This window comes from Trachypithecus francoisi, unplaced genomic scaffold, assembly GCF_009764315.1.
Source record: "Trachypithecus francoisi isolate TF-2019V2 unplaced genomic scaffold, Tfra_2.0 Lachesis_group21, whole genome shotgun sequence".
Classification (NCBI taxonomy): Eukaryota; Metazoa; Chordata; class Mammalia; order Primates; family Cercopithecidae; genus Trachypithecus; species Trachypithecus francoisi.
In genome coordinates, this window is record NW_022681467.1 from 13,124,170 (window position 1) to 13,144,450 (window position 20,281).

Consider the following 20,281-nt stretch of genomic DNA (forward strand, 5'->3'; position numbering starts at 1 on the left):
AGAAAAACAAGATGCCTTCTGATTCTTCTTAGACTGCTTTATGAATTTCAAAATATGTTGTTTTTTCTCAACTGAATTATGTCATTGAGGACAGAGACCCTGTGTTAAACTTTTTAAAAACAACAACAAAAAACTGTTGTCTCATTTCTAGTACAGTATTAGGTACATATACGATCGATTAAATCAAGAAGCCAAGGATTTAATTGAATTCTCAGTCTAGTTTGGTTTCTTACTCCTAATCTTTGTGGCAGAGTCAGTAAATTTATCCAAAGATTGAATATCTCTCCCATATGTATATGGGATTATAGTTTTGATTATAGTTGAGAAGTTTGGAATTTTCTGTTCTGAAATAAGTTGACTCTTCCTGTCTTTTAAATTTTGTTAGATAAGGGATTTCAAAATGGTTATTGGCCAAACTTAACTCGGTTTTCAATTCAACTCTCCTCTCCTCTTTAAAAGTTAAGTTGGAGACCTTGAAATTCTGCTTTTCACCAGAAAACGGAACACAGTGATGATATCCGTAAGCTGAACTGGAGGTGGATTCTAATGCCCAGTTCCCACTTCTTCCTTGTGTTTCTGTAGGCTCATTTACCTCCATGTGCCTGAGGTTCTTTCTTTGTTTCCTTTGGCTTCTCTTCGTGAATGTAGTGAACATCATTCCACTGGGATTTTTGTAGGAGCAGCAAATGGTAGAATGCAGTTAACTTAATATATATCTTATAGGATGATAGAGACAATCTTGTAGACTTAGGTGCATCTTAAGAGAAAAAGTCCTTGATCTTCCAGGAAGTATAAACTGTTATCCTACTTTGGTATTTAAATAATATATTTATAATCTCTTGTTCTGGAGTTGGGGTATGTGTTTTCAGTAGGGAATATTCATCATTCCCCAGTTCTTTATTTTCTTGCTCACCTGACCTCCAAACTGTCTCTGTGTGTCAATGTGTTTATTTTTATCAATAGGCATGTAATTCCTCCAAGAGAGAATGGCATTCAAGTGATTTGGCACATAGGAATTAAAAAGAGAAAAGCAATGCACAGAAATACATTGAAAGGACAGACATTCTTTATTAAATGTAATGGGAAGGTAGAACACTAGCAGCTACCTTCTAGCTACAGAATGACCCTCTTGATAAATTGCCATGTGTTGAAGAGGAAGCTTTGTGTCAGGTTTTGCAAAAGGAACTCTGATATTTTGGCTTGTCTGGTATCAGGTAATGCTGGTTGCGTTCATGGGTAGAGATGAATCTCTAATACTGAAAATACTCCTAACACTATACATGCACATCAGAGACTATTAGTCCAGTGTCTAATTTTTCAGATGAAGGAAGAAAAGCATGGTTCAGAGAGATAAGGTGTCTTGTTCAAGAATACAGCATCAAATCTGGAACTCTGATTTCCTGGTTCTCTGGCTCTATGTTCTGTCCGTTTGTGTGTTGTGGACATCTGTGGATTTGTTTGTCTAATCCTAACTCCACTCCACTGGCCTTGTGGTTCTAGTTGATCATACCAGGGTTAACCCATTTGGTTTTTTTCCTTTTAGATTTTATGGGCTGGCAAATTCCCCTTGCTGCTTTAGATTTTTCTATTTAGGAATCTGTTACTAGCAACCAAAATAATATGCATTCAAATTCTTGTTAACTTCTCTGTTTTCATCGTGATCCTCCTCTCAAATTTCTTCAGTGTTTTCATCCTTAAAGATTATAGCACAAATACAATAAGTGGGTCTGTAATTTGTATATAGTCTGGATTTACAACCTAAGTGAATGTCCAGATTACATACATTTAATCACAGTGAGTGTGTCTCACCATCTGTAATTACAGTTTCATTCCATAGCAGTTACAGACTTAGGTATTTAGGGGATCTAGTTGAGATTATTATAGTGAATAAAGTTTGGTCTTCTTTCTTACTTCTTTACTAATCCACTTATTTTTTGCAGTTGCTTGCACATATGTTAATGGAATTTAGGATTGTCTTAGTTTATTAGTTTTTGTCCCCGTTTCCCTCTGTGGGTGTAGAAAGTGCTTAGGCAGTGCCCCACATGTCACTCCATGTTAATTTTTCTTTCTCTCTTTTTTTTTCTTTACTAGTAAGAGGAATAAATAATGTCTTCTTTTATATAGACACTTTAACATTTTTAACTAGGGAAATTGATACCCTGTCACCACCACCATCTAGTCAGCTGAGCACTGGTTCCAGCTGTTGTAGGAGATTAACTAGGCTGGTATAGTAATACATCTTGTTCCACGTGATAGTTTTTGAAAACCAGCAAAATGCTCAACGATCCTTACCATCAATGTTACTGCCACCAAATGTTTGAATAGCATCTTAGAAGCCATAAAAAGTTCATACATAAAAATTCAGTCCTCAACAGCCTTCAAAAAAGCTTGAAAAAGCTGAAGAGTGCAATTTAAAAAGTTATATCTTAATAACACATAGTTGCTATCACAAGACTAAAACAAGGTTTTCTGTCTGTGTTAGTGTGTTTCCGGCAACATGGTGATAATATAAAAATCTTAGTATTTTCCACAAAAAATATGGAATCTTGAAATGCACTCTAACCGTACTTTCATTAAATAATTGGACGAGCTCATACCAAATGCAGCGCTGACATAAGCTTGCATAGTAGCCTGGGCCCCTGCTCCCTTTCAGAGTACTTGTGTAAAAGTGCCATTCTCTTCTTTTTTTTTTTTTTTTCCTGAGACGGAGTCTTGCTCTGTTGCCTCACCCAGGCTGGAGTGCAGTGGTGCAATCTTGGCTCACTGCAACCTCCACCTCCCAGGTTCAAGCAGTTATCTGCCTCAGCCTCCTGAGTAGCTGGGATTACAGGTGCCCACCACCATGCCCGGCTAATTTTTGTATTTTTACAAATAGAGACAGGGTTTCACCATCTTGGCCAGGATGATTTTGAACTCCTGACTTCGTGATCCACCCGCCTTGGCCTCCCAAAGTGCTGGGATCATTTTCTTCTTTCTTGCCATTCTCTTTGCCACACTACAGTGATGTAGGCAGGAGTGTGTGTGTGTGTGTGTGTGTGTGTGTGTGTGTGGTGGAATTATTTTGCTAATAACTAGGGGGCTTCAAAAGTGAATGGAATACCTTTACCCCAGAAAGTTTGGATCTGTATAAAAGGCACTGGAGCTGAAGAACAGACTCAGTTTATCAGGGGAAAGGGAGCCAGGAAGGACAGTTCACAACCAGGGGCTCAGGGGGAAATCTTAGGGGAGTAGAGTATGGGAAGTACAAATGATGTGTAAAATAAACAGGGTGATAAGATTGGGAAGGATAAGAAAGGCTATGCCAGACTAAGGAATTTGGGCATCATTCTACAGGCGGTTGGGAGCTATTACAGGTTTTTCCGTTGTTTAATGATATGTCCGTGGCTGGGTTGCATATCTCTTTTTACAGTAAACTTTGTAGTCTCTGTTTCCCATGCCTCCGATGTCCCTTCCATGAACAACTCTGTTAGTTCTACTTGCAGAATATATCACAGACCCAGCTTCTGTAGATAGCCTCCACTGTCACAAGGCTCACCCAGTCCACTGTCACCTCTCAACTGGGCTGCCACAGCAGCTTGGTTGTTGCTTTTATGCTTGCCTTGCCATTACATTCTGCACAGTTAAGTAACTTTTACAAGTCCAAATAAATGTTATCACTGTCTGTGACCTGGCCCTGCCCCTCTCTTAAACTCATGTTCTATCCTTTCTTCCCCTCCCTCCCTCAACTCAGAGTCTCTGCATTTGCTGGTCGATCTGCCTGGAATGGTCTTTCCTCAGATTATCACATGGTTAGCTCCTGACCAAAAGAGGCCTTCTTGCTCTTTGATGTAGACAAGGCTCAGCCCCAGTGACACTCTCCATCATTTACCTGGTTCATTTTCTTCATAACACTTACTGCTATTGGGTGGATTTCCATATTGGTTTGTGAGTTTAGTACTTGTCCCCCAAGCTGCTCAACTGGATGTATACAGGGGCTTTGTTGACTTCTGTATCCCCAGTGCCTAGAAGAGTCCTGGCACTTACTACATTTTTATTAAATTAATTAATTTAGAGATTTGAATGACTAGAGCAGCAGGCCAGATTAGAGCTGCTTGCAGGGTTTCTTGGACAATGAGAATACACTGAGGGTCTTGTCAGTGGGAATGAAGGGAGGGGGCAGGCCAAAATGAAGTCATAGGGAGAACTAACAGATTTGACATGGTGTAAAGTGTTGACTTGTTGGAGAGGGAAGAGGTAAAGGATTTTGAGCTTAGATGAGCTATTGGAGGCCAGGAGAAGTTTCTGGATTTGGTGGTAAAAGGAACAGTTGTAGAGGTACCATGTTTGAGTACTGTTGGGATGGAGGTTTCCAGCACACAGTTGCATTTTGAGGTTATTCAGAGATTTGTTTGCTACCTGAGAGGCATTGCTACAAATGAAGCCAGGATCATGGCTCAGAAGATGCTGGGGGAAGCCATATTTCCTGCTGAACTATAGCTTGGCTGTAGCAAGTCATTGAACCTCTCTGAAGCTCAGGTTCTTCATCTGGAAATGATAATAACAATTGCATGGCAGCGTGGTTCTGAAAATTAAACTCAAAATGTCTCTGGCAGGATGGTTCTGAAAATTAAACTTTTCTCAGTGTATTATATTTCTCCCTCTTTTTTTTTTTTTTTTAGCTCATCAGTATGAGAGTTTATATTTGTTTACTCTAGCGATTCACATCCTAGCTACATAGTATACTGTGATTCCATTTCATTTCTTGTACAAGTCTTATTATTTTTTTGGTATTATTTTTCATCTCCAATCTTTCCTCAAAATCTGGAACATTTTCTCTCAGTAATTTCAAATCAACAGGTATTCAGTCAGTTTATTTTTCCCTCCCCTTAGAATTACCTTTCCTGGCCTCCTCTGACTTCATGCTCCAATTCAGAGTTTGCTCTCTCAGCTTGCTGCATAGCTCTGTCATCTGGAATCCCATTATCTTGTCTTGTTTTGGATCCTCTGTATCCAGATCTTATTTTCTTCCTCATTATTTACTGCACTTCTTCATTCTGTCAAGGAACATTCATCCTGTAGCTTTCTGAGAAAGAATGCATAGGAGATAATCTCTTTGAGACTTTGTAGAGCTTTATTCCGCTTTCATACTTTATTGACCTTTTGGCTGAATATAGAATTCTAGGTTGGAAATAATTTTTCCTCAGCATTTTGAAGAGAGTGCCTCATAATTTTTTAGCTTCAGGTATTGCTGTTGTTGAGAAATCTGATGCCATTGTAATACCCTTGCTTTCCATGTGATCTTTTCTTCCCATTTGAAAGTTTTTAGACCCTTCTTTCCTTCCTTAGTATCTTAATATTTCATAGTGATAAATCTTCATGGGGTGCCTTTTTCATGAGTTGTATTGGGAGGTTGATGGACCTTTTCAGTTTGAACACTCATCTAAAATTCTTGGAAATGTTTTTGAATTATTTCTTAGAAATTTTACTCCTTTTATTTTTTCTAGTCTCTCTAAAACTCCTGTTATTCACATATTGGATAGTTCTGGCCTAGTCTTGTGATTTTTTTATATTTTTCACTCATTTTTCATCTGTCTTTTTAATGTTTTTTGTTGTTGTTGTTGTTGTTGTTTTGTTTTACTTTTCTTCTGCTCAGTACACTTGCCCAAATTTTTCCTGTATAACTATTTTGTTTCTTTTGGTCTCTGTCTTTCCTAAAACAGAGGCCTAACTAAAACAACTAATAATCCTAGATTGTCTGTACTAGTTACATATCAATGGTTTGGTATTAACTATTTAATAGTTAAACGCCAAGCTGAACTAAAATCCTTTTGTGTATGAGTCATACTTGTCATCTTGAAGCCCTCACCCTAAGGCAAGGACATGTTTTCTTGCGGGCATCTCTCAAGTAGGTCTTTAGTCTTGAGTTGGCTGGGTGGCTGGAAAGGGACTATCTAGTCTCTTCTTGGAGTATATCAGTTTGATTTCTTGCATCCTGGGAGCTGGTTATTTCACTGTTTAGCATAAAGACATACCTCAGCTCCCTGTTTTCAGTGTGTAGCCTCTTTCCTGCCCTGGGCTAACCCTGATGCTCCCAAGTCTCAACTCTCTCTGGTTCACCTTCTCTAGAGAGTAAATATCCTGGCTTCTTCAGGGTTAGGGAGGAGTCACTTCCTTTTTGGAAAGGAACTGCAGTTCTGATCTCCTGTTCTAGATCAGGAGTTGGCAAAGTTTTTCTGTGAAAGAGCTAGAGAATAAAGATTATGGGCTTTGCAGCCTGTATCACGGTCTGTGTGGCATGTTGTCCTCCTCCTCTTCCTCCTCCTCCTTTTTTTTTTCTCTTTTAAACAACCCTTTAAAAACTAAAAACAAAACAAAATGATGGCATTCTTAGCAGGACAACCTCTGATCTAGAGGATTCTTTTGGACATTGTCAGCTTACCATCTTTTATCATCTCTACCCTGTACTCCTGCCTTCAGAGGAACTTGAAGCCTCCAATTTCTGAACCTTTTTGCATTTTATGGCAAAACTGGTTTGGTTTCCTGTGGGTATCCTCCACTCCAATTTTCCCCTGCCTCACGAAAACTTAGGTTTCAGCTTTTGTGGGTTTGCTAGGTGAGCAACCACTTATCTGTCTTCTTACCATTTTCCAAAAGGTCAGTTTTTTCCTTGTCTGCCTCTTTCTCTGCCCTTATTGGGCTATGGCTTTTTTCTTCCTTTCCCATCAGGTCAGTAGGGTTTGGGGAGGGAGGGAGAAAAATACATGTATTTAATATAGTAAGTTTAACCAGAAGCTCCCACCAAATCCAATTTGGTTGGGTTTGATTTTTTACTACTCTCTTTGATAGTTCTTGGGTTAATTTTGCATTTGTTCTCCACGTGCTCACTTGCTATGCCAGATGTTTGAAGAAGATGTCCTTGGGGAAGAAAAATGAGGGGTTTTAAAATATAATGTTCTTGAAATGCTCACAGCGGTTCAGTCTGTGAGATCTCAAAGAGGCCCAACTCTTTCTAACCACCAGACTCTCATCATACAAAAGCAGTTTCACCCTTATTTGTGCGAACCATCAGAGGCATTTAAAAATGTTTATAATAAAGTTTGTGGCTTATTGTTTCAAATTGCATTTAAGGTAGTAAACTGAAGCTTTTGGTAGTGTGTCCCTGACAGCAGGGAGAGCCTGTGATAAGTGATCCCTAAGAGCTGATCAAAGAGAGTCGTTGAGCATTTTTTCCTGTATTTCTGTTTTGGTCCTTTAATCTGGTAGCGTTTCCACTTCCATTCGGAATACAGTAATGCACATTCCCTCCCCCACTTACATCTTCCTGACAGCATGTGGCATTTTCTTTGCCAAATGGCCCCTGTTTAGGCATAAACCTGCCTTTGCCATCAAGTATATAATGAGGTATGAACAATGGTGGTTGTTAGAAAATGGGCATCTTTCAAGATCTTATTCATGCCACATTTTTGTTCTAATAATCAAATGAAAATTGAAAATTAAAAAAGTAAAATTCACTGAAAAATGACTACTAGTCCTTTCTGCCTAGGTTCACCTTTCCTCGCCAGTGAAGATGGCGTGCTAGGCGGAGTGATTGTTCTCCGTTCGTGCAGATGTTCTGCCGAGCCTGACTCCTCCCAAAATAAGCAGACGCTTCTAGGTAAGTGAGACATGTGCATTGTGTGCGTCTTTCTCTTTTATTTTATTTTTTCAAGAAAAAATGAAAATATGTATACCCTTAAGTCAATAATTTTAAACGGCGAGAGGGTCGGCATTCTTTATTGCTATCTGAACCTCCCTGTTCTGCTGATCGTTTTCCGTAGGTAAGCTTGTAAAAGATGAACATTCATTTTTTAAGTACACACTTAGAGAATACATTTCAAATAAGCTTAGAACCAAGGACCTTTACTAAAGTCCAGTATTAACAACGTTGGACCACGTATTCATGCCCTATCTTATTCTGCAAAGCACTTAAGGTGACCCCATAACAAGGCACACAGTAATAGAGAGAGAAGCTTCTTCCTGTTCCCATTCCCCAAAAGGAATGAGAAGCGTGTGAAGAGCTACTGGCCTAGAGGTCAGTCCTGGCTCCGTGGCTCGTTAGCCATGACACCTTCGTGCGTCGGTCTTGCTGTTCCATGCCATTTCCTCATCTGTAAAACAAGGACGTCTGCCCTCCCTTCCTCATAAAGCTGTGGTGAGAGAGGGTCAAATGAATGTTTTTGCAGATTTGCAGATGTCCATCCAGATGTGTGGTTTTGTTTCCAGCCAAGCACCAGTGGGATGAAACCCAGCCCACCCTCTGTTTGTGAAGGCACAGAGTTGTGGGGTGGCCACTGACCACAGGGTTGCCTTTTTCTAATCCATCTCTCCAGAGGGGACACATTAAAAAAATCTGCATAAAGGTGACACATACACTAGCAGGGGCACCATATGTTATTTTTTTAAGTTAACTTTTTAACTGAAGCATACGTACATTTTTAGAAAAGTGTACAAATCATAACTGCAACTGCTTGATGAATTATCACAAAGTGAACCCACCCCCCTGTAACCAGCACCCAGATTTAAAAAAAATAGAACTTTACCACAACCCCAGAAGTCCCCTTTTGACCCCTCTGATCTCTACCACCTCCAAAGTTAAACAGTATGCTGACTTATAACACCATGGTTAGTTTTGCCTGGTTTTATTTATTATGTCAATAGAATCAGGAGTATGTATCACTTGTGTCTAGTCTTCAGTCAGTATTTAAGCTTGTTAGATTCATCCACGTTACATGCAGTAGGAGTTTGTACATTTTCATTGCGATAGCTCAGTGTACTAGTCCATTCTTGTGTTTTTTGTTGCTTTTGTTTTTTTAAATACAAGCACTATAGGTCATCCACGGGAGTTGTGGTAGTTTAACCCTTCCTGTAAATTTCCTTACAGAAAGCGTGAGTGGTGCCTGATGTATATTGTGTGATTGTTGTCAATTGCTATAGTACACATCCCTTCATAGTTTATGAAGTAGAAGACTGAGTGTTTTTTATGGGTATAAAAATACTTTTTCTATAGAAGCCTAAAACATTTTCATAAAATCTCTTTGTTCATTCCTCAGAGAAAAAGTACACTTTATATAAAAGGCCTTTTTCTCCACCTGGATGCTAACCACCAGCTATATATATATATATATATATATTTTTTTTTTTTTTTTGCCATAGTCGTTCCTTCTACCCTCTGTACATAGTACCTAGGTTACATCAAGGAGATGTGCTTTTAACAGTCATGTTTTGTTAAACCAAGACAAATACTAGTTTTATTCTTTGGTATCTTAATCATTGTTGAATCCTTTGAATGTTCTTCCAGTTAGATAGTTAAACCCAGTCTGGTTTGTTTTAAACATATGCGGAGGATGGACATGGGGTTTCCATAAAACCTTTGCAGGGGCATGGATGAAGTTGGAAACCGTCATTCTCAGCAAACTTAACACAGGAACAGAAAACCACAGCCCCATAACTGGGAGTTGAACAGTGAGAACACATGGACACAGGGAGGGAAACATCACACACTGGAGCCTGTCGGGGGGTAGGAGGCTAGGGGAGGGATAGCATTAGGAGAAATACTTAATGTAGATGACAGATTGATGGGTGCAGCAAGCCCTCCATGGCATGTGTATACCTATGTAACAAACGTGCACATTCTGCACATGTATCCCGGAACTTAAAGTATAATAAACCAAACAAACAAAAAACCTCAGAAGAACAACCCTTAGTGTTTGGGCAGCGGTGGGTTGCAGGGGGTCATTAAAATTGTTTCATCGATTATTCCTAAAAAGGAGTATCACAGTACTCTGCTGAGCCCGGACTCTTACCTATTTGTGTTAACTCTGAAAACTGTAATGTCTTTTTGGTTGGCTTTTCATTTTTGGTGGTACAAAAATGCATATTTAAGGATAAGCCATAGTATTTTAGCTCACATTATATAGTTTTTATTACCAATGTAGTGATATATAAACTCTTTATTTCAAGAGGAAGCATTAAGTGTGAAGTACCAATTTATGAAATAAGTGAAACCTTGCCATTCGTTAACTGGAGGCGTTGATGCTTGTGAAGTTTATCTACTAAAACCTGGTGAACATAGGCTAATGTCAATTTATAGATGCTACCAATTGTGTGAACTTTCTATAACAAGTATGAATGTTAAGTATGTGGTAAGAAAATAAATTCAAACGGTATAGAAGTAAAAAACAAAGTAAATTCAAACAGTATAGAAGGACAGGAATCAAAGATGTGAAAGTCACCTTTTATACTCCATTTCCAGAGCCACCAGTCAGTCTTTGGTTCTGGTGTTCTCACGGGAAACACCCTCACTCTATAGAATGTGCTCACACATCTATTTCTTGATTAGTCAGCAACTTGTGACCCCTTGCTGTGAAAAAATTAAAAACCCAGCTGACACCATATCCCACTTCTCTTCCTTCCTGATTTTTGTTGGAATTCTACTCTAACTTGAAATAATATTTTAAATTTTATTGCACTTCAACACACTGTTTCTTGATCCATTAACTTTATATAATGTCTATCAAACATTCTTCACCACTTCAACTATGTAAGTTGAGGAAAGTTCATGCACTGTTTTCTGTTAGTCTGTTTTCATGCACTGTTAGTCTGTTTTCTGTGGCTTATGACAGAATACCTAAAACTAACAGAATACCTGAGTGATTTGTAAAGAAAATTAATTTATTTCTTATAGTCGTGGAGGCTGAGAAGTCCAAGGTCAGGGAGCTGCATGTGATGAGGGCCTTCTTGCTGGCGGGGACTCTCTGTGGAGTCCATAGGGGCACAGGACATCACATGGTGAGGCGGCTGAGTGTGCTAGCTCAGGTCTCTCTTCCTCTTCTTATAAAGCCACCAGTTCCAGTCCCATGATAACCCATTCATCTGTGAAGGTTCTAATCCATTCATGAGGGCACAGTCCTCATGACCTAATCACCTTTTCAGGGTCCCACATCTTAATACTGCCATTTTGGGGAATAGGTTTCAACATGGATTTTGGAGGAAACAAACATTCAGACCCTATAGCACTCACTTTTCTCCTTTTCTCTTCCTCCTTCACTCTCCTACCTCACCTCAACCTCTGTCAACAATACCATTGTTATGATTATTAACATGTGCCTTCTTATATCTATACTTATCTCTGTAGTTTGATCAGGGGTTGACTCTAAATAGTGTCAGTGACCAGCATTGACAGCGTCAAGATTATAGTATAAATAGTGCTCACTGCATACCCTAGAAGCAGAAGATCGGACCCGTAGAGATCAGGGTTTGTCATAAACCTCTGCCTGTGAAAGGAGACTGTTTCAGTCATTGAGATCAAGTGGATTCTCCTTTCTGTCAATTGCTCAAATTAGCTCTAAATTAATTTGCTTCATGTTTGGACCATGACTTCCATTTATTGCTTTTTCACTGTCATAAGAGTATAACTATAAACTCATGGCTCCTGGATGCTCAGTAATTTCTAGTAACGAGAAAGCTCAGAAGTCTTTCTTTTCTACACATCCAAATAAAACAAAACAATTTCCAAAATTAAAAAAAAAAACTTAACTGCTGTATATTGTTAATCACTTTTTTGGTCCCAAGAATAATATAACCACATAATCTCCTCCTTTTCTGTGTCCACTTTCTTTTCTCAAAATCATAAATATTTTTCTCATTACATCACACAAGCAGTTTCAGTCAAACCTCATTGCTGCTTGATGGAGTTTCCTGGAAGCCGTTAGGTAGACTCTCCTCTTGACAAATACATTAGTTAGCAGAGCTCCAGTGGGCTGCTTCCAAGGTGATATGACTCAAGGAATGGACACTTTTGAGGTTTGCCCTTTGTCTACTGATTCATGAATAGAATCGGAGAATCTCAGATATGAAGGAACTTTCAAAGTCCACTTGTGTGACCTTGTTACAGGTGCTTTGTCCATAGTTTGTTGAATACTCCTCCCTTCGAGAGGTGAAGCTCAATTCCCCTGCCCTTGACTGTGAGCCAAACACTGCAAGACTCGCTTCCAACCAATAAATTTATGGCAGAAGTGACAGTGTCCGATTTCTGAGACTAGGTCAGAAAGGCATTGTGGCTTCCTCCTTGGGCTCTCTGTTGAATCACTCCCTCTCAGTGAGACCAACTGCCATGTCATGAGAACACTCAAGCAGCTGTGTTTTGGGGAAGCCCACTTCGCAAAAAACTGCGACCTCCTCCCAACAGCTGCTTCTGAGGAACCAGGGCTTCCTGCCAACAGCCTCAGAGATCTGAGTGAGCCTTCAGATGACAGCAGTCCATGGCAGCATCTTGACTGAAATCTCATTAGAGACCCTTTGAAAGAACCACCCAATGAAGCCACTGTGGAATTTCTGACCCACAGAAACTGAGATAATAAGTGTTTGCTGTCTTAAACCACCACATTTTGAGAGAATTTATTATGTAGCAGTAGATAACTAGTAAGCCTTTTAAGCCCTTCTGCCTAATTAGCTGTGATGACAAATCAAGGTGCTCTGTTGCCATCTTTAGGCAGCTTTTGGATTTTTGTTTCTATCAGTAGATCCTGATTCTTTTTTTGTGTACCCTCTAGGACAAATGTGATGTGTGTCCTCTTCAATGCAGTCTCTAATCAAGTTTCCCTCACCTCCAGCCTTTCCTTCTCTATTTGTCCCCTCAGTCCCATCTCCATTATTGTTCCCCGTGTTCTTTCTATATAACAACTGTGCAGCTGGCCCAGAGAACATAGCCATAGGTCCCAAACCAGGGGCAGGAGAGAAGACTTCCTCAAAGAAGAAAGGGCAAAAATGAGAACTTGACCTAGAGAGCCACACCAATCCCAAGATCAGAAGGACACTATTCAACCCAACAGTGACATAAATATATATAATTAGTTTACTCTATGTCTAAGCTAAATGTTGAATCTTCTTATGTATGCTAAAGTAAAACAAACATTGTATCTCTTACTGTTACTTCCATGCTCCTTACCTTTAATTTTTCAGCAGGCAGCACACACGCATACACACAGACACACACACACACACACACACCCACACCCACACCCTCTGCTGGTGAATTTCCTGGAGCACAGATGGGAGCTACCTAACTTGATGGGAAGTGGCATCCCCTGATCTGACCTCAGAATATGCTTTCAGTGTTATTTCTGACTAGTCCTTTAAAAAAAATTGACAAATAATTGTATATGTTCATGGAGTTCAACTAGTTTTTCTTTTCCTTCATTCATACTCAATATCTTAACTCTGGCCACTCCAAATCACTTGGTCTTCCAAAGAGTTATTTTTGCTTTCTCCCCCAATAACTTGCATATGCTCTTGCTGTGCTAAGCTCTGGGCCAATAAAAGTCTTTAAAACCCTGATCAAATGTGAATCTTCGAATCCTCTGGAAGTCCTCCCCCCCCAGGTAATTTGCTCCTTCCTTGTTCTCTGTTAGCACCATGCAGTTGACATTCCTTCTAATAATGACTGTGACACATCCTAGCCCCTTCTTGTAGGCCAGCACTTCTTAATCTTTTTTCCGAACTCAGTTATTTGAGAGGAATAAATCACAGGTCTTTGAGCTCCAGTGACACACACAGGGGTTATAGAGGTTTGAAATATTTTCCTAGGCACTGGAAAATTCCACTGCTTCTAAGAATCATACCACCAGATTGTGAGCTATTCAAGGGCAGAAGCCACGTCATATTGAACTTAATAGGCTCCCAATAATTATTGGATGGATCAATTAGGTGCCAAATGGAGTTTCTTTATTGATTATTTAGCAGAAACTTTAAAAGAAGTTGACTCTTCTTCTAGAAAAATGAAATATAACAGAATATATCCTCATGCTCATAAAAAAACAAACAATATTGGTTGGAAATGTTGGATAATGAGGAGCATCCAAGAACTAGATGATTTTGAGGCAGTTTAAAGGGATCACAGAGGAAAGTCTCCACAAATAGCCTTGTAAAAGGACAGACAATTAGTATGTGAACATGTTTGCAACACCCATCCTGCGACCTCCTACCTCCAGATCATGAGATGCTGACAAAGCCCAGCCTACAAATCGCTGATTTAACGCAAAGCAAATGCTTGTCCCTGGAATGAAACAGCTGAAAAGAATTTTCTCTCTGCTTTTAGAGAAAAAATAAGCCAATATATTTTTACCTGCTGAAGTACAATTACATGTGCTTTCCAGGCCTCTACAGAAGTGCTTTATTGAGGCTGCTGTATATAGTATGGTTAATAAATGATAAACAAAGGCATATCAAATCGAGTCTTCTGGTGAAAAAATGAGTTCTTTACCATTTTAAGCTTGTAATTAGATACAGGTAATTAGAATATATGCAAATATATAGCATAAACAGCCAATCTTAGTATATGGGTTAATTTCCTGTTTTGCACCTTGTACCAAAACATGTGTTGTTGGGAGCCTGGTAAACCCTATGAAGTTCAGGGGTGTCTGCCAGGGAGTGGTCAGTAGGAAGCAGTGAATATGGGGATCAATGAGAAACACATTCCATATATTTAAGAAAAATCTTAAACAATTCAGGGTAGGAGGCATATGGGCTCTTAGAGGTAAAAAAAGGCTGTGTGTTTAGCCAGTGGCCTTTGTGCCAAGCTTGTGTTGGAGTTCTTCATCCTAAACAGATTTGAGGCCCACAGTTCATCCAGAGCCTGATTATGCGATGAGCACACATGGTAATTGTTACCTTGCCATTAAGTTAGCCCCACCTTACCCAGAGAATAACTTCAGGTTCTTTCCTATCGACAGATGTGTTCATAATGCTAATAATTAACTTTCGTACATGATACTGCTTCCATTTGTGCAGCTACCCTTTTATCCAGTTTTGTTTTCATCTTTTACTATGAAATGTTTCATATATTTTTAAAGGAAGGACATAATAAATTTGTAAGTTATGAAGGACAATAATAAAATGAACACCTGTGGACCTGCCACCCAGCCTAAGAAATTGCCCATTACCCATATGTTTGAAGCCCCCATGTGGGCCTCTCTGATCTTACTACTGTGCTTTCTCCCCATCCTTTACTTTATGTTTACCCCCTGCTTTTCCTGAAAGCTTTTTTCACACTTTTGTATATCTCTAAATAATACATTGTTTAGTTTTCCTTGATTTTAAACTTTATATAAATGGTATATCAATCGTATGATTTATTATATGAAAATTTTTGCATGTTCTCACATAATTACCTGAAAGGATAAGGAGTTATTTTATCATTGTAGACATAGCTCTGTCAAATCAAACTGTTTTACTGTGGCCAATTAGAACTTAAATGCAGTGTTTTTCTCCCTCTTTTCAGAATAGGCAAAGTTCTTCATCGAGTGCTTTGTTTTGTTGCTGTTACCAAAGTATGCTGTGGTTTCAAAATAAAAAATGTTAAATTGAATTGGTGCTTCCTGGAATATTAAAAAGATAAAAGGTTATTTTACTGTAAGTTAAAATTCCAAACCGCCTTTTGGTTTTACTGGTATTAAAAATTTGGCGAGCACATATAAACACACGTACTTCAAAGGAGCTTCATTCTTAGGGCACCAGCAATATCACTTATTTCCATTACATGGCACACGCCACAGTGAGCACTTATGACTAGGCATTTCTGCTGGGCTCACATGATCATAAAAATAACTGTCAAAGAGAAGGCAAATTAACTTTTAGACTGGTAGTGGGAAAAGAGGTACTTATAGATGTTTGTCTGATGTTAATAACTTTATCTTAAAAATGGTTTTAAAACTTTGTTCTACGTGACAGTCCATTGTCATGGTTGGAAGCTCATTTCTTTAGTGCCTCAGCAATGTTTTGGAATTGTTACATCTTCACTGTAATGAAGATATCTCTTAAGAGATAAGCCACATTTTAGTTCTTACTTAAGGATCAGGTGAAAAGAAAAACATTAAATAATTTAGATGCAAGGTGAATAAGGCAGACATGATATTTAAACTTTTCAACGATGAAGTATTAATCTGATGAAGTAGTGCTCTGAGATTAATATTTTCAGAATTAGTTTTGGTTTTATAATACAAAGATGTTGATTGCAAGTATCTATAATCTGCCACTTTGTTTATACCAGAACTTTCTTTCCTTTAAATCATGAACGTATCTCTATACATTGTATCACTAATATACTCTGAATATTGGAAATAGATTTTCATCTGTAATTTTCTTTTCCATCATGAGAAGTATAGTTCTAGCGATTATCTTGCCAAGAATTATTATTTTTTGGCTCACAAAGTTTTCCAACTGAAATATAGAATACGAACACTTATGAATAGAGTTCTAGTGACTATGTAATTCTTATTACACTCAGGAAATTTTATAGTCAGTTTCATCTGCTCAAAGGGTAATAGAGTTTACCATGAAATAAATCCTAAAAAAGTATTTGTTGAATGAATAAAATTGTGTTTTAATAAAACTTGTTTTACTGAATGGTTTTGTGTTCACCAGAGAACTTCCAAGTCCCAACCAAGTGGCCCTCTGTTTCCAGCAGTTTCTAATACAATAAAAGGATAAAACAGGAAGATAATTGAAGTGTCCTCCAGGGCTTATGTTACTATTTGACCCACATCCTCCTCTTTTCAGTCAGCATCCTTCATTATTTAGTCTTGAACAAATCTGAACAAGCCTTGGAAAGAGGTAATGATTATTTTCTTGGCTTAGTGTAACCAGGATTCTATGGAACTCAATCCCCATTGCTCCCAAGACAGTTAAGTGGTGAAAGTTTTTCAGGGAAGCATGCCAAGTCAAAGTTTCTTCACGGCCGTAATGGGACATGCATTATATGAGTCCTAAGGATTCCACGTCAAGACGGTAAAGCGTCTTTGCATTTTTTTTTTTTTCCTAAAGATAAACCTCTTACTGGTTATAAAGACCCTAACAACCAGGGGCAAAAATCTACAGCCATAAGAGGAGACTGTGCTATTTACAGTGCCTCATTCTTCCCGTTTAAAAAATGAATTTCTTTATTCAATAAGGAGTAACTTAAATACTGTGCAGAATGGCCTAGGGCGTGCCATTTGACCTAAGGCTCAGGAGTGACAGCTTACTTGGCAACTGCCCAGCCCAAGGCAGTTCTGATTTTAGAGTTCTGTTTTCCTTGCAAGCTAGTCTGGGATGTGAAGCCAAGCACAGAGGTTTTAAGTGGGTGTGGGAGCCAGTGCAGCTGGGGGTTGTTAACAACAATTGGAGGACAATATATGTATATATATCTTTAAAGAGGAGGAGAGTGGCTGATGACTTCTTTCTGATCAGAAAAATGAATTCATTTGGATAGAAAAAACTTACTTGCAACCTGGTAAGGAAACTGTTTTGTCTGACTTAATTTAAACAGGATGATATGCGGATGATTTTGAAAGAGAAGTATCCTAGGGAAAACATCATGAGAGAAGTAGCTTTTAGCTCTTTTAACCCATAAAGCTGGTGACTTAAATGCCACTAGGAGGCAAAGCCTTGCATTGGGGATTAAGGGCTGCTTTATATAGCAGAGCTCCACCAAGACTGAAGTTGTACCACTGTTGGACATATACATTTACTTGTTCCAAATTCTTAAATACAACTTTCTGGAAAGCCTAGCTTCTAAGATGAAGTACAAATACATTGTGAAGGTTCTTATAATGCAATTAATCCATCATTGATGAAGCGCACACGTACAGCTCATCCCTATCTAAGCCATTCTCCAACGTTGGAACAGGATCAATAGTGTGTACCTTTTCTCACATTGCATTTGTCTGACATGATGTGGTAAGAAGCCACTCGTTAGAGAAGAATTCTGCCGAATCTGTGTCCATGTTTCACATGTTGAACGTACTCAGGAACTTATTTTAGTGTGTTGTTAATGTTTTCTGATGAGAATCTTTTCATGGTCTGGGCATTTCTAGAAGTCTCGAAAATCCCTGGGCTTTGGCCTTCTAAAGAACCTAAGCATTTTTCAATCAGTAGTTGAGGTTATAAACAGTTACTAGTCACTACCAAAGGAAAATGGTAGTTACTGAAAGGCTAGAAGCTTCTCTAGATGGAAATAAGCTTGAGCTTGACCACACCAAGACTGTTATAGCCAGTGCTTTCACAGGCTCCGATGTGTCACTTCAGGCCACTCATTTACCCTGCATGTTGCCTGAGTTCATGGTCTCCCTCATGTAATAATTATACCTTGAAAAATTCCAGTGCTATGAAGTAGCGTTTCCCATGTTTGCTGTATTATTATAATTATCTTTTAATACTCTTACCATAAACTTCAATTTTCAGTATATGGAAGAATTTCAGATTAAGTACTCAAAATCAGGAGATACATTATAGACTCCCAGATATCACTGATAGTAAATGCTACTCTTTTTTTTTTCTCGCCCTGTTGCCCAGGCTGGAGTGCAGTGGCGCGATCTCGGCTCACTGCAAGCTCCGCCTCCTGGATACATGCCCTTTTCCTGCCTCAGCCCCCCGAATAGCTGTAACTACAGGCATCTGCCACCATGCCCAGCTAATTTTTTGTATTTTTAGTAGAGATGGGGTTTCACTGTGTTAGCCAGGATGGTCTCAGTCTCCTGACCGCGTGATCCACCCGCCTCGGCCTCCCAAAGTGCTGGGATTACAGGCATGAGCCACCATGCCTGGCCAATATATGCCACTCTTTTACTGAAATTGTACATTTTTATGTGTAACCGTATTTGAGCAAACTTTGTACTACTCTTTGCTGAGTTTTAATTATAATTTATATTTAATTTATTTATATATGATATAATATATATAATTTATTTATATATAATTTATTTATATATAAATTAAATATAATTTATTTATATATAAATTAAATATAATTTAATTTAATTATGAATTAGGACTTAACTAACAATACATTTTGTGTATTTGTGAGCAAACTTTAGTCACAAATGTCTCTATTTATTTTTAAAAAACATAATGATTTTGACCTTTTTAAATTTCTGATGGAAAAGCAGCTTGAGGAAGTTATCAGGTACAGTGTGTGTTTTGTTCTATTTGTTTTGATTGCTCTTCGAACATAGCAGATTTTGCCTTAAGTATATGTGTTCAGTGTAAATGGAAGTAGGGGCTTCTTCATGCCCCATCCTAAGATTTGCTTATGCTTTAGATAATCATGAGACAAGAAACAAATTGGAAACTTTAGACTAGTTTCACATCATGATAATATATTCTAATGAAGGACAATTAAAATATATGGTAAGGTCAGAATGTCATCATCTAAACAGGTAAGAAATTATTCATAGATACCGTAGATTAACTGGGTAATCAAGATTTTTAGAGGCATTAAAAATAGGAAATATATGAAAACAGGATGAATTGAGACGTTTCAGAAGGTGGTGAAAAATAGATTGCCCTTCACTCAAGTTCCTTACTCAACTAGTTCCCTCTACAGGAGCAACCATTGCTGCCAGTTCCTAAGATACTTTTCCAGAGAGACCCTGTGTACTTACAAGCATGTTCATACATGATCCTCTTTTATTTTATTTCACATAAATGGCAGCACCATCTCTATACATTATTCTCCACCTTACCTTTTTTTTTAGCCAGACTATCTTGTAGATTAGTGTTTTTTTCAAACTGTAGCATGTCACATTAATGAGCTCTAAATCAACTTAGTGAGTCAGAAGCAGAATTTTTAAAAAGCAATAAGTAGACTATAAAGAACACAGAAGAGAGCAATACATTGCAAGTAGAAGAGCAATTATTACTTTGTGAAATTTTAGTTATAAATATATGTGTGTAGTAAATGGCCATGTGTGGGTTTTTGTTGTTGTTGTTGTTTGTTTTGATTTGGTTTTGGATTTTACTGTGATTTGTGATCAAAGAGTTTGAAAAACAGTGTAGTTGGTTCCATATCATCCATGTAGAGCTTCCTCATTTGTTTTTAATTGTTACATAGTATTTCATTGTATATAGTACCATAGTTATACATATGCCCAATAGGCAATTAATTCGTTTCCAGTTTCTTGCTAATTAAAGCTACTTTGATGAAGATTCTTATAAATATGTTATTATATATGTATAAGGGCATATCTGTGGAATAAATATCTAGAAATAGACTTGCTAGGTCAAAGGGTGTGTAATTTTGATAAATAAAGTCAATCCTCAGTTATTCCTGGATTCTGTATTTGTTAATTTGCCTACTTGCTAACATTTATTTGTAATACACGAATCAGCATTTCAGCACTCTCATAGTCACTTTTGGACATGCGTGAAGTGGTAAACATTTTGAGTCACCTGATGTGCACATTCCCAGCTGAAGTGAACAAGACGATGTTCTGCCTTCCTGTTTCAGATC

The 20,281-nt window shown here is 38.3% G+C and overlaps 1 protein-coding gene across 3 annotated transcripts in view; it reads left to right on the forward strand.

The window, feature by feature from the left end:
- The window catches only part of TASP1 (taspase 1), a 275,867-nt gene that overhangs the window by 214,791 nt on the left and 40,795 nt on the right, over positions 1-20,281 (forward strand). For all 3 annotated transcript variants that reach the window (XM_033185585.1, XM_033185587.1, XM_033185586.1), the window contains one exon: positions 7,523-7,633. In XM_033185585.1, the coding sequence (XP_033041476.1) occupies positions 7,523-7,633 (111 nt within the window). The remainder of the gene's footprint in view (positions 1-7,522; positions 7,634-20,281) is intronic.